This window comes from Eretmochelys imbricata, chromosome 14, assembly GCF_965152235.1.
Source record: "Eretmochelys imbricata isolate rEreImb1 chromosome 14, rEreImb1.hap1, whole genome shotgun sequence".
NCBI lineage: Eukaryota > Metazoa > Chordata > Testudines > Cheloniidae > Eretmochelys > Eretmochelys imbricata.
In genome coordinates this window covers 45,723,274-45,749,212 of record NC_135585.1, presented here as the reverse complement: position 1 = coordinate 45,749,212, position 25,939 = coordinate 45,723,274, and the positions used below count along the sequence as shown (strand labels likewise).

Sequence of the window (25,939 nt, the reverse complement as noted above, 5' to 3'; positions counted from 1 at the left end):
ACAGACTAACACGGCTGTTACTCTGAAACATATTAAACCAAATGAATTCTGCCAAGCCTAAATATCACTCCTTAGACACGCAGTTCTGTGAGCTTACCAGGACAGGGGGATGCTGATGTCCATGTGAAGCCCCAGTGTCCCCCCCCCACACACACACACACACAGACACCGGCAGAGGGGGCTGATTGCAGGATCGGAGCCTTTTGGGGACATTTCTCACCAAAGCTTCCAAGGCTGGAATGTTCCCAATGATCTGGCTCCAGCTCAGCAAACAGCCTGAGTCAGTTCCAGGAAGGGAAACACCCAGCTGCTGCTGCTGGAGGCGGGGCATATTTCTGAGCTCAGGAAAGTGAAACTACCCCTGTTCCACTGCCTGGAGGGAGCCATGGCTGCAGACAACCCTGCAGAAAGTCTCCAGGAGGAAGCGACATGTCCCATCTGTCTGGAGTATTTCACAGACCCTGTCACTCTGGAGTGTGGGCACAATTTCTGCCACGTCTGCGTCAGCCAGTACTGGGAGGGATCCAGTACAGACACCTCCTGCCCTCAGTGCAGAGAAACTGCGCAACAGAGAAACCTCAGGCCCAACCGGCAGCTGGGAAACATGGTAGAAATCGCCAAGCGGCTGAGTTTCCGGGCAGCGAAGGGAGCAGGAGGGGGTGGGGTGTGTGGGGAACACCAGGAGACTCTGAAGCTGTTCTGTGAAGAGGATCAAACCCCCATCTGTGTGGTTTGCCATCTGTCCCGGGCTCACAGAGCTCACACGGTGGTTCCCATAGAGGAGGCTGCCCAGGAGTACAAGGTAGGGAATTGCTGTCAAGTTTAATGGGTAATAACTTTGGATTTTCATTACAGGCTGATTTCACTGGAAGTTGCCTGTCACAGGTGTGACGCATCACTCAGCTCTGTAAAGCCTTCATTGTATGGGAGATGCTGAAACAAAATGAATGATCTGGCAGTGTGGCAGCAGAATCAGAATATCAAGTCTTAAAAGATATCTGCTGTGGGAAACTTTTCTCTGAGATTCTGAATGCTTTTCAAACCCAGCTTCCACTGCTGAAAGAAGGGGACTTTTTACACAACGGACAGTGTTAACCATCAGTGAGATTTAAATCACAAGAGCTGCAGCCAGTCTATGTGAGTGTGTTACCTTCAGACTGGAGAACTGATCACTTAAATATCAACACTGTTAATTATTTTGTTCCCCTGTGAGAGCGGAGAGGGAGAATTGCAGCTCGGCACCATTTATTGCCAGTGACGCCTCCTTCTGGTGCCATAAGCGGGTGATGTTTGGGAGATGCCACCTCTTCTGTTCCCCCCAGTAAAGGAGGACCCGGCCCAGAGAGTCCAGCAGACCCCAGGGGTATATTCGAGCCCCATGAGGGGAGCCAGGCCCCAGAAGCCCCTTGGAGCCCATCAGCCACTCCATCCTGTTCTGAACATTGCACCATCTACTGTGAACAGATCGTGGTGTCTCCTTTTGGTGACTCACATGGGTGGAGCTTCTTTTGTGGGTGGAGTTTCAAAGAATCCAGCCACCCCCCCCCCCCTGCCCCCAGCCCCAGTTCTGATCCCTGCTCATTTATGAAGCTGTTTTGCTGGATGCAAAGGCTGCTTTTCTGCCTCCTGTCTCTCACTAGCCCCTGTTGGCTCTCTCCCTCGCTGCTTCCCTGCAGCAGCACCCCAGGGGTGTCAGCTGAACAGCACCCCAGGAGCTCTCAGCAGCAGCTGCAGCCTGGGCCCTTGTCAGGGAGGAGGAGAGAACTCGAGGGCTCAGAGAAAAGAGAGAGAGTGAAATGGGGAGATCTCTGGTGGGGGGCTCAGGAGGGGACTCTGGGGGGGTGCCAGGGGTGTTGCACAGAGCGGGGCTGACGGGGCAGGAGCATGTTGCTGTGCTGTGTGAATGAATCACACGCTGTCAAAGGGGAAGAGAGCCCTGGGTTATTACAGCTCTGGAGCTGTTATAATTATGGGTGGCCCATTTCCCCAGACCGAGTGTGTTCCCTGTTCCTCACTGACCTCCAGCCACATCACAGCTTCACCTTGTACAGTTAACGGGACTGCACTGGCTCAGGTGCTCAGCTGCTGCCCGTGGGAGGCCACATGGGCGCCTGGACAGACGAGAGCACAGTGGGGTCTTGTTCCTGGCCTGGGTCTGGGGTACAGTGGAGCAAGGTGCTGTCCCAGCCTCTTCACTCGCACTGGCAGGAGGGATCGTTCAGAACCTTCCCAGCTGCTTCGCCTCTGGCCTGTGCTCAGGGATGGGAAACTTCAGCTAAAACACAGGACTTGAGAAGTCCTGAGTGTCTGCACGAAGCAGAGCCCCCGCTCTGAGACTGGCGTCTTGGCTCCCATGAGGCCTTTGGGGCCGGCAGAGCCGAGTCAGCTGCTCGCTTCCAGGGTATTTTACTGCTCCTGTATGAAATGCCAATATGGATAGTACTGTCCACCCATCGGACAGGCAGACTACTGGCTGTTTATTGCACACGATGCCCTTGCAGGTGAAACTCCAGGGAGCCCTGGGCCCTCTGAGGAAGAAGCTGGAAGAGGCCCTGGCTCTGACCTCTGAAGAGGAGGAGAAAACCACAGAGTGGCAGGTGGGTGTCCGGGTTTATTCCACCCTGAGCCCTTCTGCCTGCAGCGTTCCCAGGAATGACAGGGCCATAAAGCTCCAGGATGAGGTTATGAACCTGCTCTGGTTGTTTGCTCCGTGGCACAGGCTTGGTGCTGGCCATGGGAGGTGCATGCCTCCAGCGTCTGGGGAGCCCTGGCGTGAGTGCTGGAAATTCCCCAGTGCCTGGATCATTACCCTGCCCACTGCTCCAGACCCATTTGGCCTCCTTTCCCCATGGCCCCACCCAGGTTCCACTCCTGCTCTGCCCCATGCCCTGCTCCCGCTCAGCTCCCTTCCCAGAGGCTCCCAGCTCACGATTCACTGTTGCAGCTTGCTCCTCTCCCCCATCCCCTCCTGCAAGGCCCCCTCACCTGCTACTTGCTCCTTTCTGCCCCCTCCTGCCTTAAGGGCGAGTGACAGGGGAGGGGCGGAGAGGAGCAAGGGGCGGAGCCCCCCACACAGCTGACAGGCAGCAAGCAATGGGTGCTGCGGGGTTCGGGGGAAGAGCGGGAGCGAGGGCTCCGGGCGGAGCGCAGGCAGGACTCCACAGGCGGCAGGTCTGCAGCCTGCCTCCAAAGGGAGGGGCGCTGCATCCTGTTTGGGGAGACTCAGCCTCCCCTGGCCTGTGGTACCTGCCATCCAGGGTGCTGGCAGCATCAGGCTGTGTCTCTGGTGGGGATCTCAGCGCAGCAGCTCCTGTAGGCGGAGGAGGAGGGGCAGTTCCTGGCCCTTGTACAGTGGTGCAGACCCACCCCTGAGATCTCTGAGGGGGCAAATTCTCCATACTGGGTGCAGTGTTTTCACTATTCCATGGATCCTGTTTCCCTCCTGCAGATGGGGAGGGTGTGTCGGCTGCTCCAGCCATCTGTTTTCAGTGGCCTCCTTGACAAAGCTCTGCAGCTTCTCTGCAGCCTGGAGGAAACAGATTGTTCCTTCTCTCCCTGCACCCACACTCCCTGCAATGAATCTGCCCAGTGCCTGGGCCAGACACTGGAGCTGGGAGCTGGGAGGAGGATTTGCCCCCATGGGTGAGGTTCAGATTCGCTCAGCTGGCTGGGCTGGGGGCATGCTGGGAGCTGAGCTCTTCTGAACATCAAACCCAGTGGCGGGTGTGGAGCTCTGTGGAAAATCTGCCCCCAGGGGCGTCTACATGGCCCCAGCAGCTAGCTGCAGGCTAGTCCCTGAGTGACACGCAGGGGTCTGGGTGGGTGTGAACAGCCCGTGCTGCTGCGGCTTCATAGCTACCAGTACCCGAGCTCGCTCGATCAAAGCTAGCTGGGGTGTGTCTACACATGGTGCTGTCAGACCTTCACTGCAGTGTGGACACCCCCTGAGTGAGCAGAGCCAGGGGCAGGTCAGTGTAAAGCCAGGCAGCGCTCGGCCACCTCACAGCCTGTCTTGCCATCACGTGGCCACTTCATCCCAGGCACCTGCTACTGTTACTGTGACTTTACCTGTGCTTGTCTGTAGCAGGTGATGAACCCATGGGACAAAATGTCTGTTCTGGTTTGCCTGCCTTTTCCAGTGAAATCCCTGCAGAGCGCGTGGGGGGCATGAGGAAGACGCCAGCAGCAGGGAGGAGAGGAGAAGCCGGTGTTCCACTATTCAGATGAAAATGGCCATTTACAAGAGCTGAAATGCTCAGAGCTGGGTGCCCCTGGTTCTGCATCTGAAGCCGTGTTTAGATCCCGGCGGAAGTGGGCTGGTTTCCAGAGGACAGAACCGCAGCAGCTCCCATTGCCCGCACCGGAAGCAGTTGGTGCTCAGTTCCTCAGACAATAGGGATTTAGGTGCATAACAATTAACAGCCATCTTGAATGTGTCCGGCAAAGTTCCCAGCTGGCACCATGGAGACAGCTGCACCTTGGGACAGTCACTGGGGTGGTTCTGAAACCCTTGATTATCGCCCAGTGAGAGCGAGTTACATCCAGCAAGACCAGAGGTCACAGCCCAATGATCAGTGTCACTCAGTGCAGAGTAACTGCAGCCCCAGTGACTGTGAGATGAGGCCCAGCAGGGGCGGCCAGTCCTGCTCTGAGAGGGGCCGTCATGGGCTTGAGCCAGGTGGGGAGTATTCCCATGGGCGGGAGCAGGGCCCGGGAGGTGACAGGCCCTCATGAAGGATGCACTGTCCGTGTCTGATGGGGGGAGATGTTAGGGGATATGGTAATGCTGCGCCACTCGAATTAGCTGTAACTCAACAGCTCCCAGGGGGCGGGAGGGGAAGGAGGCTGCAGGCCCACGGCCCTTTGCAGGGTCCAGGCCAGATGCACAAAGCCTCGGGCAGGTGCCCACAGGGGCTCCGGAGGGAGCCGAGGCTTGTCAGGGCTGTACCCGAGTTGTCTGAGTGCCCTGTGGCTGCCGCGCTCCCAAGGGTGGGGTGGGGGTTAGTCTGGGGGATCGGTCGGTGTCCAAAGCCCATTGGCAGATGGGCCCAGGGGTGCTGGAGGGCTGCGCTGGGGGCTCGGGTCAGCCGGGGCAGAGGTAGGAGGTGGACGTTACAGCGCTCAAGCAGCTGCCTCTACACTGGGCACGGCCCCTCCCCCAGCACACAGGTGAGCCGGACAGACAGACGGGTTAGAGCCCTGCACAGGGAACGGGACGGGGGTCAGCACAGGGCACAGACTGGTGGGGGGAAGGGCTGGGGGCTCACACACTGGGGTTTCAGGGAGGAGGGCTCTGGGGACAGGGGCTGGGGAAGCTGCTGAAGCCCCTGGCCCTTTTGGCATCTCAGGGAGAGGAAGAGGGACTTTTCCCAACATCACTGTAGCCCGAGTCACACTGGGGGGCAGGCTCACCCCAGGGTCACCCAGCACCTCTAGGCTGAGTTGCAGGGGAGCTAGAGAGGCCAGTGCAGAGCAGCCAGCCCGTCCCCCTACCAGGATCATCACCGGCTCAGCATCGTTCCCACGGCTCCTTTCAGAGAGCAGGTGGGGACACAGCTGGCATCAGCAACCCGCTGCTCTGTGAGCCTGGAGGGCTTCCTAAAGGCTGCGATCCCAGGGGCACTGGGCATGGGGCACTCGGCAAGGCTGGGTGAGGCCAAAGCCAGCCCTGACAATATCCTGGGCGCCCAACTGCCATGTGAGCCCCAGGATGGCACCCAAAGAACTATTAGCACCAGCCCTAAGTCCTGAATGTTGCAGCCCTGGGAGCTGATTGTCAAAGAAGGAGCATCACCCACATCCTGCTGTGACGGCTCCCCCGGGTGTCTGAGTGCCCAGCACTTGGCACCCAAATCCCTCCACAGATGCCCTGTGCAGCCCCCTGTAAATCTTTACTGTCCCCTCGATTTCTCCCCACTCCACTGTATCCATCCCTTGCCACCTGCAATAACATACTGTGTCTTTACAAAGCACCGTAGACAACCCCACTATGGAACTGGCCATATTAAGTAAATACCCTTAAAAACTGATACTGATCTAATATCCCCTGTTTCATGGACAGAGGCCCAGTCCATGTAATACAACGTCTGGCTCACGTTTTCTCTGTGCCTTTCCTATTTTTCTGTCTCAAGGGGAAAGTGAAGAATAAGAGAGAGATGATTGCAGGTGAATTTAACAAACTGCACACACTGCTGAGAGAGGAGGAGCAGCTGCTTCTGCGGAGCCTGAAGGAGGAGGAGAGGGAGACTCTGCAGAGACTGCAGGAAAATGTCACCAAACTCTCCCGGCAAAGCTCCTCTCTGCAGCAGCTGATCACAGAGATAGAGGAGAAATGTCAACAACCGGTTGCGGAGCTGCTGAAGGTGAGATGGCATCAAAATTCTCCACCCATCCAGAATTATAACTCAGCTCCATGGGTCTGGATTCCAACAATTAGAGTCAATGTGTTCTGTGGTTTACTGACAAACAGAACATGAGGCTAAGGGCTCCATCAGTTCCCAAATATCGCAGTTCATGATACAGGGGAATTCTCCTCATGGAGACCCAGTGAGGCCATGGGAGATTAAATGGATAATACAAAAATGATACTGAGCTAAACCCATCCCTGCTCTGACCCCAGAACATTGGACCCAACAGTCAATAAACACAGATACTGGTGTATTGTGTCCCTAGAAGGGAGAACCCTTGAGCTAAATTCCTGTCTCCCCTATATGTATGAAACAAGTGTTCAAAACAGTGAAGCCTGGGAGGGTTGATCTATTTTCTACAAGAAAGTTTGATGCCCAGAGTGAAACTCACTCAGTTCTATGCACATTGTGTTAATACAGGACATTGATTCTCTTTTTCCTTTCAGGATGTGACAAGCACATTGAGCAGGTGTGTTTCCTATGTTCATTGCTCTTATATTCTTGGTGGTGGTTCTGGGATGACGTGTGTACAGAGCAGCTGAGTGATGATGGGACGTTATCTTCATAGGAGCGAGAATGTGAAACTCCAGGAACCAGAAGCTGTTTCTACTGACCTGAAGAACGTATATAAAATTTCCCTTGACATGAGGGAAGCGCTGAAGAGATTTGGAGGTGAGTGGCGTGTACTGGGACATTCAGCTGTATTGTGACTGGGGATCTGGACAGAGCCTGGGACCCCAGGACACGCTTGCACCCAGCTGACAGGCTTGTAGCTGTGTGAGAGCTGGAGGCTGATGTGCTCATTGCTGGGCAGTTTGCCTGCTACTTACAGCCACCTGCTGGTACTTGCTCAGGTGTCTGACCAGGCCCCATTACTGTGACATCCTGACCCCTCCGTGGCTGCGTTTATGGGTGTCCCTGAGCCAGGTACTGTGAGGCCTGGACTGGGCCCACTGTGCTGGGAGCTGCACAGACTGGTAACGGATGTTGTGTCTGTGCCTCTCTCCTGGGACAGGTGAGGGCTGCGTTGTGTGGCCACCGCTCAGCACTGCCCCAGCCCCCTTTAGCCAAGGCTGGCCGAGCTTTCTGAGCTGGAGGAGGGGCCGGTCTGGCTGCTGCAGTCTGACCTGGGCCGTGTGTTACTGGGTAACAAGCTGAATCCTACGGGCCCCTCGTCTGCTCTGAGCACAGCCCAGTGTGAGGCTGGGTCAGTGGTTTGCTGCTCATTGAGTGAGATTCACTCACAAGAATGTGACCCTGTCACAACGTCTGAGCGTGAGCTGCCCCCATCCAAACCCCTCCCCACAACCCCAGCGCGGAGACCGGGTAGAAAGGCACAAACCTGACGGCGAGGAGGGACAGATAAGAAACTAAGGCCGAGGAGAGGGAGAGTGGGAAGGTTCAGTGAGCTCGGTCTCTGAAAGTTGAACTGGCCCTTTCATCCTATCCCCTCCGCTCCTCTCTTCCCACCCCCCACCCCCAGCAGGGGGCAGTCGAAGGGGCCAAGCTGGGTGTGTCTGTCCCGGCCGATGGAGGCTGCGCAGTGGGTGCCGGCTGCAGGGCCAGGATCTCAGGGCTCCGGGGAGCAGGAACCCCAGGCTGTGGGGGAAGCAGCTTCCTCTCTGTGGCTGGCTGGAGCCAGCACATCCCTACTCCCCTGCCCCCTCGCTGCCCCCAGCCCAGCCCAGTCTGTGCCCACCGGACCCTGAACACGGCTGGGCTCTGGGCCATTCCACAGCCCTGGCCCCTGAGCCTGTGGGGATCCTGAGCCAGTCACCTCCGTGCCTCCTTCTAGGGGATCCTCAGCCCCTGGGGAGCCTCCTGTCACCCCCCGGAAACCCCGTCCTGGGCAGGGCCCCAGGCCCTGAGTCACTCGCTGGCTGCTCCCGGCTGGCCAGGCCCAGGGTCTCCAGCAGGGCCCTTGGTGCCGGCCCCGCGCTGGCTGCCAGAGCTCCCAGCCCCTGGCCCAGCCCGGCCTGTTGTCCCAGCGCTGACCCCTCCCCTGCGGGTGGGGGGGGACCCTGCTGCTCTCAATGGCTGAGCCCCCCCCCGCCGCGGCCTCTGGTGCTGCGCTCGCAGGCTCAGCCCGTGCCAGGGCCAATGCGGCGCTGCTGGGGCTGCTCCTCCCCCGGCACCTGGGTTCTCTGGGTCTGGGCAAGTGGCCGGGCGAGTGGGCAGGGACCTGCTCAGAGACACGCGCCCTGTGCTGCCCCCAGAGGGCAGAGACCAGCCAGGGCCGGGCAGCAAAGCGCCACCGCGCTGGGATTAACCCTTTCCTGCCACCCCCGCAGCAGCCCCGGCCGGACAGTGCCACTCGACTGCCCGCGCTCTGACCCCAGGGACCCGGGTCCGGCAGCCGAGGGAGTCGCTGGGTGAATGTGTGGGGCAGAGTAACCAGGGCTCCCTGCACCCCAGGGTCCCCGTGTGGAATGGGGAAGGCCCCGCGCTGCATGCAGACCTTAGGGGCTGGGCAGTAAGTGTTGTTATTGATATAGCGCCCACGAGTGAGCCAGACACTGTAGAGAAAGAACAAGGGGCTGCCAGCCCCACAGGGCTCCTGGTCTGAGTGCAGACAAGGCCCAGCAAGGGCAGCAGCAAACATTGGAGGTGGGGACACAGGCGTCCCATTGTGAGGCCAGCCACTCCCTGAGCCCACTCTGTGCCTGTCTTCTGGGTGTGGCAGACAGTATTGTAGTGACCCAGATGGCTCCATGCTGGGCCCTGGGTCACTGCCCAGGGAACAGGACAGGGCAGAGGCAGCCTGAGGTCGGGGGGAGCAGGAGGCTGTGGGGGAGCAGGAGCAGCCTGGGAGCTGGGACAGGGACACTGGATGCCAGGTGGGTGGCCCAAAACCCTGTGCTGTGTTCTCTCCAGGTTCCCACTCTGTGATGCAGGATCTGTTGGGGTCAGACCCTGGGGTGAGGGGCCCACCCAGACAGACTGAAGATAGCGAGGCGCTGTCTGCATGGGGAAGGGGCAGCAGTTCTGTTAAATGGCTTCCAGTTTTGTAGACTCATCATGGGGACGCGCCCTCAGGTATCACCCTCAGCTGTTTCAGTGTGTCTTGGCAAGCATCTTGCCTCAGTTTACCATCTTCAGCACTCCTTAAATTTGTCTTACAGTCAAAAAGATCTGAGAGAAATATCCGCTCCTGGGGCCTGCTCTGAGTCCAAGTAAACCCCAAAATAAAATCTTTTCCTTCACTCTGCTCCAGCCTCCAGCTCCTCACTGTCTTCAAGTCAGGAGTCCTCAGTCCTCCTTCCCAGAGCTGGGCTTGGATTAGTTTCCCTTGTGGAATCACATGACTCCAGCCCTCCTTCCCGGAGCTGGGGTCATTTCAGACTGTGCCTTTATTCTCTGCATCCACTTTCTCCAGCCGGGGGCAGCTCTCCAGGGCTCTGTCCTTCTACAGCTGCTGCTGTCATCTCTGGCAGCGCCTCCCCGTTAGGGGAGCTCCTCTGTCTAGGACAGTGGTTCCCAAACGTTTTTGGTTATGCCCTCTGTCAAGGTTCCTTCCCCACTCTGAACGCTAGGGTACAGATGTGGGGACCTGCATGAAAAACCTCCTAAGCGTCTCTTTACCAGCTTAGATCAAAACTTCCCCAAGGTACAAAATATTCCACCCTTTGTCCTTGGATTGGCCGCTACCATCACCAAACAAATACTGGTTACTGGGCTGTTTGGACACGTCTTTCCCCCCAAAATACTTCCCAAAACTTTGCACCCCACTTTCTGGACAAGGTTTGGTAAAAAGCCTCACCAATTTGCCTAGGTGACTACAGACCCAAACCCTTGGATCTGAGAACAATGAAAAAGCATTCAGTTTTCGTACAAGAAGACTTTTAATAGAAATAGAAGTAAATAGAAATCACCTCTGTAAAATCAGGATGGTAGATACCTTACAGGGTAATTAGATTCAAAACATAGAGAACCCCTCTAGGCAAAACCTTAAGTTACAAAAAAGATACACAGACAGAAATAGTTATTCTATTCAGCACAGTTCTTTTCTCAGCCATTTAAAGAAATCATAATCTAACACGTACCGAGCTAGATTACTTACTAAAAGTTCTAAGACTCCATTCCTGGTCTATCCCCGGCAGAAACAGCATATAGACAGACACACAGACCCTTTGTTTCTCTCCCTCCTCCCAGCTTCTGAAAGTATCTTGTCTCCTCATTGATCATTTTGGTCAGGTGCCAGTGAGGTTACCTTTAGCTTCTTAACCCTTTACAGGTGAAAGGATTTTTTTTTTCTGGCCAGGAGGGATTTTAAAGGGGTTTACCCTTCCCTTTATATTTATGACACCCTCCCTTACCTGGTTTGTGCCCCCACCCCAGGAGCTGCGGTCGGGAGCTGGGCCAGGAACAGGGCTGCAACTGGGACTAGGACCTGGGGGCCGTGTCTGGAAGTGGACCCACTGTTAGGACCGGGAGCCGCAGGCTTCAGCTAGGAGCGAAGCCGCTGGTGCAGCCTGAGCTGAAACTGGGGCTGCAGTTGGGGCCAGGAGCTGGGGGCTTTGGCCGGGAGTGGAACCACGGTTGGAGTTGGAGCTGCAGCTTGGGTCGCAGCCTGGAGCAGGGCCAGGAGTCGGTGGCTGAGGCTGGGGCCGGAGCTGCAGCTGGGGCTTAGGGTGGGGCCAGAGTGGAGGTGGGGACAGAGTAAGGCTGGTTGGCGTTCCCTTCCCGCCACCCATGGGGGCTGGTCCATGCCCTGCCATGCCCCCAAATGTTCCTCCACACCCTCTAGGGGGGCACGACCCACAGTTTGGGGACCACTGCTCTGGAAGCACCCCTTCCAGGCTCCTTGCTCTGGTGAGCTCTCCTGGGAGCTCCTCTTCTCAGCAGCTTCCTGTCCCTAGGATTCCTTCGGCTGAGCCCCGGTAACCCTTTTTCAGGCTCATTAATTATTTAGCTGCCAACTAGTCACATAGGGATTTAAGATCAGTCTGTTAGGTGTCTCTGAATGGTACTGGTCTTTTAATTACACAACCCGAACAGGTAACAGCTTTGTCAGCTGGCTGTCCATTAGTTCCAATGACTGACTGTGGTCAGTCTGGAATCCTTGAGTCATCTTCTTTTCCTGCATCCATCATCTGCAGAGTTTGCTCAGTTGATTGTTCTTTCTGAGGAACAAATTGTAGATGTTGACAGTTTCTGTTGAACTCTCCTCTCTTGGTCTTGATCACATACAACCTGGGTGTTGAATTCTTTTTCTTTACAACACCTGGAATATTCCATTCTTTTTCTCCATCCAGTTTGACACAAACATGGTCATGGTTCTAGGCCTGGTAGTTTTCTGAGTGATGTCTGTTGTAAAAGTGTTTGCAAGCTCTTTTTGCCTTTTTATTCAATTTGACTACTCTTTCCATGTCTGACAACTTTGGAGGTAGATTCTTTTCCAAAGTTGGGAGGGTAGTTCTGAGTCGTCTTCCCATCAGGAGTTGTGCTGCACTATATCCAGTAGCTGCTATTGGGGTTGATCTATAACTCAGTAGAGCAAAGAATGGATCTTCCTGCTGAAGGATATTCTTCACTGTCTGTGCAGCTCTCGCAGCCTCTCCATTCGCTTATCAATAATATGGGCTTCTCGTAATATGAGGAAGATCATATTTTGTTTGGATAAATTAAATTCTACGTCAGTGAATTATGTTCCATGCTCTGTCACAAGTTCTTTTGGAACCCTGAAATGCCCAAAAGTGCACTTCAGTTGCTCTATAACACTCTGGTCTGTTATGTCTTTCAAGTACACTCTTTCTACATACCTGGAAAAATAGTCCACGACTACCAGGTAAAGATGTCCCCTGAATTCACATAACTCTGCAGCTATTCTCTTCCAAGGTCTCTTTCATTCAGACTAGCTCCTTGTTAGTGTCACTAATTACTACTGGCCGTATCTTTTTCCCCGCAGCCTTCAGTAAAAGAGCTATGGGAGCCCGTGGGGAAATGTTTCTACCAAGGGCAAATTTAACAGCAGCTCTGGAGTGTTTCATAGCTGATGTCCTGAGCCTGGCCTGGCTGTACCTGTGCGTTTCTGGTGATGTTGACAGTCACTCACTGCAAGTCACTGGGATTTGGGCTCCTAAGTTTCTGGGACACGTTTGAAATAGAGCTGGGTGTAATTTGGGGGGCAAATAGTTTATTTACTGAAAAATTATATTTTGGGTTGACAAACTATTCCTGAATCCATGTCGAGTTTGCTGAATAGTTTCAATGAACAGAGAAAGGTGCCACCGCTTCCCTTCCAGTCTTTAGCTCTGTGGCTGGGCCCTCAGCGGGGAGCCCCCGGTTCCATCCGACCGTGGGATGTGGGGCAGGAATTGGAATGTGGGAATCCAGGTTAGGGCTGGAACTGCTGGGCTCTGGGTGTCTGATGTGGGGCTCCCACAATCTCTCCTGCTGAAGACGCCCCCCTGTGTCTAAACACTGCCATGGGCATGGGCCAAAGCGTGGGAGTGAGACTGACTCTGCAGCCCAGTGGGTCGGGCTACACCTGGCAGCCCAGACTCCAGCTCCCCTGGTCTAGTGACCCTGTAAATACTGATCAATAACCCCAGTGAGGGGTGGGGTTCTGGCCCCTGGCACAGCAGTGTCTCAGCCATGTCGGTGCCCCATTGCAAACCCCGAGTGCAGATGCGCTGCACGGGTGTGAACTGGGCCTGGCCCCTGGTGCAGCTTCTCCCAGATGGAGTGGGCAGCAAGTGGGGAAATGCCCCCTCCCCTCCCCACTGCCCCAGCCTCATTAGCAATGGCCCCTAATCCCCCCAGCACCCCTCAACTCCTATCTCCCACTACCCTGCCCCCTTCCAGCAAGCCCAGACACCCTGCCCGTGCCCTAGCATGGAGAGTCCCAGCTGCGTCCTGTGGGTCAGGGCTGCACCCCCAGCGTGTGTGGGGATGGCACCAACCTGCTGTTAGCAACAAACCAGCCACACACGGCCCCAAAGCAACAGAGATTCCCTGGGGCCTGCCCCCTTCACCTCCCTCTATCCCCCTGGCACCTGCCCCTCCCTTACTCTTCCCTCAATTCCTGTGCCCACCTGACCCCTGCCTCTATCCTGTCCCCTCACCCTCACCCCCACCCCAAACTCCTGCTTCGCCCCTGGGACCCTGCCCCTCTCCCCACCTTTGTCTCCCTGGCATGTGCCCCTGCCCTCCACCCACCTCTGTCCCTTGGCACCTGCCAATCTCCTCATGCCCCTGTGCCCACCTGGCCCCTGCTCCTCCCTTACCCCTGTGCCCACCTGGCCCCTGCCTCTATCCTCACCCCTCCCCTTCTTCTCACCCCCTTTCTTCTCCCCTGGGCCCCTGCCCCTCTGCCCCCACTTTGCCTCCCTGGCATGTGCCCCTGCCCTCCATCCACCTCTGCCCCCCTGGAACTCACCCCTCCCTTCTCCCCCTGCCATCCTGTCACCTGCCCCTCTCCTCGAAACAGCCTTTGCACCCTGGAGCCCACCCATCACTTCACCCCCCTGCTACCTCCTGGAATGAACCTCTCCCCTTTCCCCCTCTGCAGCTATTTCTCCCCCCATCCTCTCGCCCCCCCCCCACACCCTTGGTGCCTGTCTCTGCTCTCACCCCCTCTGCCCTTTCATGCCCCCCCACCCATCACCCTCCTCTGCTGTCTTGGCTCCTGCCCTTCTCAACCCCTCATCCCCGCCTGTTACCCGTCCCTCTCCCAACCCTCTCTGACCCCTGGCACCCTTCCCTTCCCTCGTCCCCCTGTGCCCACCCCTCCTCTAGCCCCACTCTCACTTTCCGGATCCTGCCCCTCCTCGATCCCCTCTCCTAACACCTCCCTCTACGCACCTGCCCTGCCTCTCTCCTCGCCCCTCTCTGGCCCCTCGTGCACACCCCTCCCATCGCCCCCCTCTCTACCTCCTGGTGCCTATCCCTCCCTCCTCTGCCCTCCCTGTGTCTGCCCTTCTGCTCAACCCCCTCAACCCCCTGGCACCTGCCCTTTCCCTTCCCCCCCTGCACCCTCCTGGTGCCGACCCCTTCCCTCATTCACCCTGCCCCCCGGTACCTGCCCCTCCTCTTGCCCCCTTCCTCCCTGATGCCCACCCCCCTCACTCCCTCTGCCCCCTGACTCCACTCTCCTCACGCCCCTCTTCCCCCATGACCCATGACTTGCCCCACCCTCTGCCTTTCTCGTGACCACCCCTCCTTTCACTCCCCATCTCCTGGCACCCACTCCTCCCCACCCCCTTCCCTCCTTTTTGTCTGCCCCCTTCCTTTACCCACTTCTGTCCCCTGGCACCTGCCCCTTCCCCTCTGGCGCCCACCTCTTCCCTTGCCCCCCTCTGCCCCCAATACCGCCTCTTGCCCCTGGTTGACCCTGGTGCCTGCCCCATTCCATGCCTCACCACTGTTCCATTGCTGCTTGCCCATCTGCTCTCCCTCCTGTGCCCCCTGGCTTTCACCCCTCCCCTTGTACCCCTCTAGTCTCCCTGCACCCACCCCTTCCCTTGCCCTCCTACCCACGGATGACCACACCTTCCCTCAACGCCCTGCCCATTAGCCCCTGGTGCCTTCCCCATCCCATGCCCCACCACTGTCCCCCAACCCCCCAGCATTTGTCTCTGCCCCCGGTTCCTGCCCCTTCCTTCTCCCTCCCTGGCCCCCACTTCTCCCCTCAGTACAAGCCACTTCCCTCGCCCCCACCCCCTGTTGCCTGCCCCTTCCCTTGCACCCCCTCCCCTGCCACCTTCCCCTTAGTTCTTCCCCCTTCCTTTCCCTCACTCTCTGCCTCCCTAAAACCAGCACCCCTCACCCCCCTCTAGTCCCCTGGTGTCAGCCCCTCTGTTCACTCCTCCTCTGCCCCCCTGAGGCCCATATCTACCATTGAAAATGTAACCCTTCTGCCTGTCAGAGTTGGCAGCAACAAGGGCCGGGTTCAGTATCTAGGGGTTCCACTCCAATAACACAATGCAAAACCGGCTCGAGCCCCCACCCCGTGACCTGGGACAAATACATACTACCCCCGCTGGGCGCCTCCAAGAGGCAATACTTCCCCTCTCGCAAGCACAGAGTCTGAGTGTAACAAAAAGCCTTTTAATAACAGAGAGAAACAATGTGGCATTATGTTGGGGAAACACCACCAACAGGATTCCTAACACAACCCATGAGCAAAAAACCCACCCCAAATTGGGGCATGCCTCTTTCCCTTTGGTTCTTGAGTCCAGCAACCCAAAGTCACCAAAAGTCCCAAAAGTCTAATGACCCAAAAGTCTCTGTCCCTGGTCAGGGCAGCCCCAGAGTCCAAAAGTTTATCTGCAGAGTTTTACTCCCCAGTCTGGGTAAAAATGTGCCTGTGGGGGCGAGGGGGGGAGAGAAGAGGTAAGGGGCACCTTACATGACCTGAAGCTGACTACCCCACAGTCCGCTCGCCGTCCTGCAAATTGCTCTGCTCGACCAGCCGCTCTGCTCGCTGTCCAGCACGCTGCTCCACCGTATATTTTCAGGCTCCCCCACTATTTAACACAACACTCAGTGATGTCAGCACTTAGTAAGTTTAGCTCTTTTGTGATTTCAGCTTGTAGCAGGGGGGCCTCAGTGCTAGTACACCATTAGCCCAAAGTGAATTCAGCTCAGCTGCCTGTAACTAGACTCCTAATAAAATCAAAAGTCGCTCTGATATTCCACAGTGGAAAGAGAAGGAAGTACAATTAGCATGTATGGCCCTCACTAGGGAAACCCAAAACACCAAGTATTAATACCTGTTCCCAGCCTCTCTCAATTCACAGAGTTTTGGAACCCATGTCCCTTGCCTAGTGAGTACTACTTAGTTGATGGCGAGTCCCTCCATCACAACAAAAGGCCAAGTACAGTTCCACTGTCCTTGATTCCCATAATCAGGGTAATAATAATTTATTCTTCCTGCCCCAATAACAGAGACACTGGGGATCCCACAGCATCCAAAGTGACCATTTGGGCAGCTGTGGCCTCATTCTAGGCGGGGTGGGTGTGCCTATGCAAATGAGATCAGCCCCTGAAGTTCTTTTCCACAACTTGCCACACCTCACCACCAGATGTCAGGGTGAAGCTCATTCTGACTCTGCTTACACTACCATCTGCCTCCAGGGTGCCTGCCCCTTCCTTTGCCCCCTCTGCCTGCCTGGTGCAAACCCCTTCCCCTGCCCGCCTTTGGGCCCTCTGGTGTCTGCCCCTCCCCTCCCCATTTCTCTTCCCCCCTCATGCCCACATCTCCACACCCCTCTGCCCATAGGGCGTGCCCTTTTCCACACCCCACTTTCTGCCCCCCAGTGCCCGCTCCTCTCCTCTCTCCATTCCTTGTATCTACCCCTCTGCTCATCCCCCCCATCCCTCCTGGTGACTACCCCTTACCTCCTCCCACCTCTGTCTTCCTGTCACCCACCCCTCATGCCCCTCTCCCCCTTTATGACTGCCCTTTCCCTCGCTCCACTGCTGCCCCCTGGGGTCTGCCCCACCGCTTGCCCCTGCATGTCCCTCTGAAACCTGTCCTACCCCTCACCCCTCTTTGTCCCCTTGTCACCTGCGCCTTCTCCCACCCCCTCCTTTTCCCCTGGTGCCAGCCCCTCCTTCTACTCCCCCTCTGCCTCCCTAGCGCCTGCCCCTCTGTTCACAGCTTGTGTCCCCTGGTGCAAGCCCCTTCCCTTCCCCCCCCATCCCCCAGTGCCGCCCGCCCCTTCTCTATCCCACCTTTTGGACCCCTGGTGCTCAGCCCTCCCCTCATCTTTCTCTTTCCCTTGGCACCAGTCCTGCCTCTCTACGCCCTGATGCATGTCCCTCCCCTTCCCCCTTAGCCCCCCCCAGTGCCTGCCCCTTCCATCATCCCATTTTTTCCCCTGGCACATGCTCCTCTGCTCACCCTCCCCCCATAGCCCCATGGCACCTGCCCCTCCTCTTGCCCTCCTCCACCCACTGCTGACTGTCCCTGCCCTAGCCAGACCCTCTGCCCCCAGGCTCCTGCATCGCTCCGTCCCCCTGGTGCCTGCCCATTCCCTCCCCACCATGGTCCTGGAACCTGCCCCACTCCTCATCCCCCCCACCCCCTGGCATCAGTCCCTCCCCTTGATTCCCCCTGCCCCAATGGAGCCCCCTATTCCCTCACATCCCTCTGCCCCCTGGTGCCCGCCCCTTCCCTTGCTTGCCTGTGCCCCCTGGGGTCCATCCCCTTCTTCTGCCCTGGTGCCCACATGTCCCCTCACCCCGTGCAGCCCCTGGGAACCTGCCCCTCCCTTCACCCCCCTCTGTCCTCCTGGTGCCCGCTCCTCTTACCCCCCCAGTGCCCTTGTGCCTGCCCCTCCCCTCTGCCCCTCCAACCTCTACTCTTGTCATATGCCCCTCCCCTGTCCTCTCCCAGCATCAGCCTGTCCCCTCCCCCGCCCCCACTGACACCTTCCCACCCCTCCCCCGCTCCTCCTGCCCTTTCCCCCACAATTTCCTTCTCCCCGAACATGCCCAGACAGGAGCTGTTCAGTGTCCCCCTGGATTTGGGGGGAGGAAGGCCCTGTCCCCACTGCCAGGCCAGACAGGTTTTTATAACCAGCCTGTGACACTCCCCTGACCCAGTTACAACCAATTGTGCCCACGTGGCAGCTTTTCTGCCTCACAGCCGGGGCTGAGCTGTGTGTGTGTTTGCTCCCAGCCTGCTGCCTGATCCTGTGTGTGCCCTGGAGCCTGCTGGGGGAGTCGGGGCCGCTCCAGCAGGGATCAGAGAGCCCAGGGGCCATGCACACACATTGCAGCCCCACTGGCCCAGGGTCCATGCACTCCGGGGTATCCTACCACACAGAGCTGGGAGGGAGGGGGGCATCCAGGGCATTTACACAAACACCACTGGGGGTCCTGTTAGGGTTGCCACCTTTGAGGTCCAACAAAACAGGAAATCTGCCTGCTTCATGGACATCACCTGTCCCCTCACCCGGGCACCGTCTCCCCATCCGAATCCCGGGAGAGGGCACCAGCCACCACAGGCTCCAGCTCCTGGACTGCCCCAAGTACCAACCTCACCGAGCAGGACATGGCGCCAGATCTACCCCGCTGCCCCCGGCAGTGGCCCCCGCGGCTGGTACCTGCACAGGGGTGACTGGGCCCTGCTGGCCCTGAGCTCCCGATCTCACTCACTGCTCCGAGCTGCCCCGTCTCTGCAGCTCCAGGCACTCTGGACCCAGAGCTCCCTTTGCGTAGGCACGGTCACCCCGCAGCTCCCCCATTACAGCCATTGACACACCTGGGACTTGTCACGTCCTGGGCAGACTCACAGATTTCCCAGGAGAGTGACATGGACAAAGGGACAATCCTGAGAAAACCTGGACAAGTCGGGTTGCCAACTTTCTAATCTCACAAAACCAAACACCCCTTCCCTGCCCTGGCCCTGAGGCTCTGCCCTTCCCCCTCTCCGGGGCCTCACTCTCGCTCCCTCCATCCCCCCTCCCTCCCTCGCTCACTCTCCCCCATCCTCACTCACTTTCACCGGGCTGGGGCAGGGGTTTGGGGTGTGGGAGGGGGATGAGGGCTCTGGCTGGCGGTGCGGACTCTGGGGTGGGGCCAGGGATGAGGGGTTTGGGTTGCAGAAAGGGGCTCCGGGCTGGGGCCGAGGGGTTCAGAGTGAGGGAGGGGTGCGGGCTCTGGGGTGAGGCTGGGGATGGAGGTGAAGGACGGACGCCTGGCAACCTTGGGGACAGGTATCAACCCTAGGTCCTGTCCACGAGGCCCAGTAACACCCTGCTGAGCTGGGTACAGGCAGCCACATGCCAGCCCAGGCCCCTGGCAGGGACGCTGAGCTGCTATGGTCACTAACAGTGTTAACTCTGCCACGTGCCACACACCACGCCCCAGAAACAGCTGTAACCTAGACTCATGGCACTGCAGGGCTGGAAGGGACCTCGAGAGGTCACCTAGCCCAGCCTCTGGTGCTGGGGCAGGGCCTAGACCATCGCTGGCAGGGGTTTGTCCAATCTGTTCTCACAAACCTCCAGTGACGGGGATCCCGCAGCCTCCCTTGGACCAGGTCCAGAGCTTCACTGCCCTGAGACATAGAAAGTGTTTCCTCATCTCCAGCCTCAGTCTCCCTTGCTGCAGCTTGCACCCATTGTTCCTTGGACAGGCCCTCGCCCTGGCCGCTGCGGGCACTGGGGGTGTCACCAGGTGTGAGCATTGCTGTTATCGTACTAAATGGCTGGGGGCGCTGGGCTGGCTCAGGGGGGCAGTGAGGGAGCTGGGGCCTTTCACTCCCCAGTCACCGATCTCAGCCCAGGCTCAGAGTCCGGCTCCCAGTGAACAGGAGCTCATGTCGTAATTCTCGTCAACGGCAGCCTGACCGGCCACCTCCACAGGGAGGCCAAGGCCTGAAGGGGCTGCAGGGACGGTTCCTCCCCAGGGAGAGGCTCCAGCAGGTGTCAGGGCTGAGCCATGTTGGCAGGAGAGTGCGGGGCTCACATGGCTGCTGTGACACCCTCGTACCCTCGATACCCAGAGCTCCAGCAAGAGGGGTGTAAACCCCACTTGTACCCCCAGCACTGAACTCACTGACACTCACTGACACTGCCCCAAGGCCACCGCTCCTCCCGGGGTTGGGGGGGTGAATAAACGGCACTGGAAGAGAGGGGCCAGGAGACCATGGCCCCATCACTTTTACTGATAGGAGGGCTAGGTCTCCCACTTTTTACCGGCTGTAAGGGCTAGCGATGGGGGGCGGGAGGGGGCAGAGAGGAGTGACCTTGGGGGCAGAGTGTTGGGGGGAAGAGGCGGTGTGGGGGGTGGAGTCTTGGGGAGAATGGGCGGTGCGGGGGCGGGGTCTTAAGAAGGAGCTCCCGGAGAAGGACCCACATGGGAGGGCGGGGCCATGGTACAGGCTCTGGTGGCTCCTCTATTTTTAGGGAGTTTCCATCACTCCTGGGGAGAGGACCATCCCGGATCCTGATCCACGGGCACATCTGTGTATTTGCCGGGTGCACAGAGCTCTCCAGGTGGAGACACTTTCTCACTGACCCAGGAATCGGTGCTGGGAGGCCCCACTGCCCAGGAGGCCAAGGGCTCTCGCTCCCCTGCCCTGGGGGTGAAGGGAGGGTCCCTGGGGCTGCTGTTCCCTGTCCCAGGAATGGGGTGAAGGGGACGTGGACACAGACAATCTGCCCGCTTGCGCTGTGAGGGGCAGTCCTGACTCCACGCTGGGCTTCAGAGCCTGAGCTCCAGCCTGAGTGTGAACGTCTAGGCAGCTATTTTTAGTGCCAAAGAGGGAGCCCCACAAGCCTGAATCTGTCCACCCCGTTCAGAGACTCGCTGCCGCGGGCTGTGTACATGAACCCAGAGTGTGTCCAGAGTCTGGGTCTGAAAGTTCCCAGCGTGTCTGATCCAGGGCTGGTTAATGAGAGCGAGGGGGGTGGCTGGCGCAGTCGTTAGATGGAGACACCAGGGCCCCTGGGGCTCTGGGACGGTCTCTGTGACCATTGTCTGCTCTGGGAGATGCCCAGGTGCAGCTGCAGAGGGTCTGTGCCACCAGCATCGCCCATGGGACACTCGCTCTGGGCAGAGTTCAGGCTGATTTGTGGGGGTCTCCATTTTCAGCCTGATTTTGGGGGCGAGATCAGGGGCTCGGGGAATTTTTTTACCCAGGTCAAATTAAATAGCAGCTCTGGAGTGTTTCACAGCTGATGTCCTGAGTCTGACCTGCCCGTAACTGTGCGTGTCTGGGGATGTTGACAGTCACTCACTGCAAGTCACTGGGATTTGGGCTCCTCAGTTGCTGGGACACGTTTGAAATGGAGCTGGGTGTAATTTTGGGAGCAAATAGTTTATTTGCTGCAAAATTATATTTCGGGTTGACAGAAACTATTCGCGAATCCATGTCGACTTTGCTGACGATTAACAGAAAGGTGTCGCCGCTTCCCTTCCAGCCTTTAGCCCCGTGGCTGGGCCCTCAGCGGGGAGCCCCCGGTTCCATCCCCCCGTGGGACGCCACGAGGGCTTGAACTGCTGGGCTCTGGGGGTCTGATGACGTCCCCCTGTGTCTAAACACTGCTCTGGGAACTGGCCAGAACGTGGGAGTGAGACTGACTCTGCAGCCCAGGGTGTCGGGCCCTGACCTGGGAGACACAGAGTCCAGCTCCCCTGCTCCAGTCCCCCTGTAATTATTGATCCATAACCCCAGTGATGGGAAGGGTTACGGCCCCTGGCACACCAGTGTCACAGGCCATGTCTGCCGAGGTTTCCTTGCACCGGTGCAAACCCCCAGGGCAGACTTGCTGTGCAGATGTGAACTGGGACTGACGCCTGGTGCAGCTTCCCCCAGAGGGAGGGGGCAGTAAGTGGGGAAATGCCCCCGTCCCCCCCACTGCCCTGGCCTCATTAGCAACAGCCTATTAGTACGTATTTACCCCCCGCCCCAGAATCCTCCACTGCATGGCCGCCCCAGTGAGCCCAACCCAGAGCACTGCCCCATGGCGGATGGGCTCGGGCAGGAGAGGGGAGGGGCTGGCTGTGGGGTTTGCCTGGCTGGAAGGTGGTGCCCATGGGGCCCGCCAGCATGGAGAGTCCCAGCTGTGCCCCTTGGGGCAGGGCTGCACCCCCAGTGTGTGTGGGGCCAGCACCAACCTGCTCTTAGCGAGAAACCAACCACACATGACCCCAAAGCAAGAGAGATTCCCTGGGGCCTGCCTCTCCCTCACCCCTCTGGCTCCTGCCCCTCCTTTACCCTTTTCTCACCCCTGTGCCCACCTGGACCCTGCGTCTATTCTGACCCCTCCTCCTCGCCCCTCCCCTTCTTCCCACCCACTTTCCGCTTCCCCAGGCCGCTCTGTCCCCCACTTTGCCTCCCTGGCATGTGCCCCTGCCTTCCACCCACCTCTGCCCCACCAGAAACCCCCCTTCTTCCCCCCCTCCCTCCTGGCACCTTCCCCTCTCCCCCAAACATCCTCTGCACCCTGGAGCCCACCCATCACCTCACAGCCCTGCTATGTCCTGGCATCCACCTCTCCCTTTTCCCTCCTCTGCTGCCATGTCTCCCACCCCATCCCTCACTCCCATCTGCTTCCCTGGTGCCTGCCACTTCCCTCACCCCCTCTGCCCCCTGATGGTCGTCCCACCCCTCACCCTCTTCTGCTGTCCTGGCTTCTGCCCTTCTAACTCCCCTCAGCCCTCCTGGCACCTGCCTCTCTCCCCACTCTCTCTGACCCCTGTCACGCACCCCTTCCCTCATCCCCCTGTGCCCACCCCTCCTCTAACCCCACTCTGACCCCCTGGCACCTGCCTCTCCCCAATGCCATCTCCTAACACCTCCCTCTACCCACCTGCCCCTGCCTCTCTCCTCGCCCCTCTCTGTCCCCTGGTGCTTGTCCCTCCCCTCCTCTGCCCTCCCTATGTCTGCCCTTCTGTTCAACCCCCTCAATCCTCCTGGCACCTACCCTTTCCCTTACCCCCCGCACCCTTCCCTCCTTCCCCCTGCCCCCCCAACAACTGACCCTCCCCTTGTCCCCTTCCTCCCTGGTGCCTACCCTCTCACCACTCTCTATCCACTGACCCCACTCTCCTCTCGCCCCTCTGCCACCATCATCCATGCCACCTTCTCTTTATTTCTCACCTCTGCCCCTCCCCTCGCCCTCTGGCTCCATGACACCTGCACCCCTCTAGTCCCCTGATGCCAGCTCCTCCTCTGCCCCAAGTCCCAGCTCTACCCTTGCCCCATCTGCCTCCCTGGTGCCTGCCATTTCCTTTGCCCCCTCTGCCCGCCTGGTGCAAGTCCCTTCCCTTGCCCCCCTTTGAACTCCTGGTCTCTGCCCTTCCCCTCACCTCAGCACTGGCCTGCCCCTCACCTCCCCCTCTCCTAATCTCTGGGTCCCACCCCTCCCTTCATCCTCCCTCTGCCCCCCTGGTGCCCACATCTCCCTTCACAATCCTCTGCCCCCCTAGATCCTGCCCTTCTCCACACCCCTCTCTCTGCCCCCTTTGGCTCACCTGTTCCCTCACCCCCCATTCTGCCCCCCGGCACCAGTGCCTGCCCATTCGCTACCCCCCATGGTTCCACCTCCCCACTGCTCATCATCTCACCCCCTGGCAGCTCACCCTCCCCTTGATTTCCCCTTCCCCATTGGAGCTCCCCCATTCCCTCACACCCCTCTGCCCCCTGGTGCCTGCCCCTTCCCTTGCCCCCCGCAGCCCCCTGGGGTCCATCCCCTTCTTCTCCCATGGAGCCCACCCCTCCCCCCATCCCCTGCAGCCCCCAGGATCCTGCCCTTCGCCCCCCTCTCTTCTTATGGTGCCTGTCCCTTCCCTTGTCCCCTCATTGCCCTTGTGTCTGCCCCACCCCTCTACGGCTCCCCCTCTACTCCTGTAACCTGCCCCTCCACTCTACCCCTCCCCCCTCTGCTCCTGTCACCTGCCCCTCTCCTTTCCTCTCCCAGCATCACCCCCTCCCCTCCCCTCTCCCCCACTGACACCTTCCCACCCCTCCCCCACTCCTCCTGCCCTTTCCCCCCATTGTCTCCTCACAGACAAAGGGGCCCTGACTCCCCTTAAGCAACACCCCCCACAACCAGTGATTAACAGGGACGCAGGTTAATTTCGCTTCGATCCCAGTGACCAGCCGCTGCCCCCGGCCCTGACTCTGTGATTCTCTCCCCAGTGGACATGACTCTGGATCCAGACACGGCAAATCCCCACCTCGTCCTGTCTGAGGATCAGAAATGTGTGAGAGATGGAGACAGACACCAGGATCTGCCCGACAACCCTGAGAGATTTGATCCTTGTGCCTGTGTCCTGGGCGCTGAGTGGTTCGCGGGCGGGAGGTGTTACTGGGAGGTGGGGGTGGGAGACAAGACGGAGTGGGACCTGGGGGTTTGCATGGAATCTGTGCGCAGGAAGGGGGAGGTCACACTCACACCTGAGGATGGATACTGGGTCCTGCGGCTGGAGGACGGGAAATACGAGGCCTTCACCTCCCCCTCGACCCCCCTCCCCGTGAACGTCCGGCCCAGCCGGGTGGGGATTTTCCTGGACTATGGGGCGGGCAAGGTCTCGTTTTACAATGTGACTGACAGGTCCCATCTCTTCACGTTCACTGGCACCTTCTTCGGGATGCTCCGCCCTTATTTCCATCCTGGTCTCCATGCTGAGGGTGAAAACGCGGCTCCCCTGATCCTCTGCCCGGTCGAGGGGAATCTCGGTCCCTGACAGTCACAAAATAAAATATTAAATTGTCAGACGGGGTTGTTCCGTTACAATGTACGTGTGTCATAAACATCACAACTACACACATGTGCAGCTGCTCTCTCGCTCTCTCTCCCCCCCCCCACCCCCTTTATTGTCTTGACTGGTTCTCTCTGGGAGGCAGGGCACATACACCCACCTCCTGCACTACCCCTTTGAAAATTAATAGCTTAAAAATGATAGAATTAATGAAGCAATATATTTAAATTCACTCATACAGGATTATATAATATTATTTGAAGTTCTGTCAGCATTAATTCACTTTCTAGCTGCATATAATCGGTAATCAAGATTTGACCCGTCCTTGCTTTTCCTCACAAAACATGGTCCCCAACCTCAAGTGCTGTATTCTTAGATACCAGGGGTCGGCAACCTTTCAGAAGTGGTGTGCCGAGTCTTCATTTAGTCACTCTAATGTAAGGTTTTGCGTGCCAGTCATACATTTTAACGTTTTTAGGAGGTCTCTTTCTATAAGTCAATAATATATAACGAAACTATTGTTGTATGTAAAGTAAATAAGGTTTTTAACATGTTTAAGAAGCTTCATTTACAATTAAATTAAAATGCAGAGCCCCCCCGGCCCTTGGCCAGGACCCGGGCAGTGTGAGTACCACTGAAAATCAGCTTGCATGCCGCCTTTGGCACACGTGCCATAGGTTGCCTACCCCTGTGAAATACAAAAACGTCTTCTATAATCTCATCTTTGTGGTTTATTTTTCTTTAGAAATATTATTTGCAGGGAATGTCCTGTCAGTGTCCACTGTTGATTTCAGAGTACTGCCAGGCTTTCCATGTTCTTGGTTCTAAGGACACAACAAATGCAGTTTGATAAAGAAATAGAGAAGGGGTTGTATTCCTTTACTCAATCATCACAAATTAACTTAATTGTAGTAAAGATGCTGGCACTTAATGACACATAACATGAAATTTGGTGACGTTTTATTGGAAGACCTTTCTTCTCGGCCATAAATCAGTCGAAAGGGTGCTATTTTTGTTGTCATGTGAGGTTTAGAGTACAAAGAAAAGAAAGTTGCTCCAGGAAATTCATCACAATTCCTCTGGGTTCTGTCCACCACCTTCTGGAATGCTCTGTAAAAATAGTGACCGATTGGTCCAATTCCTTGATGTTAGCGATTGAACCTAATTTCTGGAAGAGCTGGCTGAGCAGTGTCTGAGGGGAGGCACATCACATGGCATTGCTAGGACCACTTTTTGTTTTAAACGTGATGTGTTATGAACATTTTCAATGTCATCATTCAGTTTTGAATATTTATTCACAGTATGCCATCCATGGCAGAGTGCCCTAAATGTACGTTGATTCTTTGAAAATAAATACCCTAACATTA

The 25,939-nt window shown here is 57.6% G+C and overlaps 1 protein-coding gene across 2 annotated transcripts; it reads left to right on the top strand.

The window, feature by feature from the left end:
• Nucleotides 1–368: 368 nt before the first annotated feature.
• LOC144275268 (E3 ubiquitin-protein ligase TRIM39-like) lies at nt 369–25,939 on the top strand. 2 transcript variants are annotated; one of them, XM_077834465.1, is made up of 7 exons: nt 470–607; nt 856–1,510; nt 2,502–2,597; nt 6,132–6,362; nt 6,854–6,876; nt 6,976–7,079; nt 24,010–25,939. In XM_077834465.1, the coding sequence occupies exons 2-7, from the start codon at nt 1,298–1,300 to the stop codon at nt 24,555–24,557; spliced, it is 1,215 nt and encodes a 404-aa protein (XP_077690591.1). In that variant the 5' UTR covers nt 470–607; nt 856–1,297; the 3' UTR covers nt 24,558–25,939. The 2 variants fall into 2 exon arrangements, with proteins under 2 accessions (XP_077690590.1, XP_077690591.1); XM_077834464.1 differs by lacking the exon at nt 856–1,510 and having other exon boundaries at nt 369–802.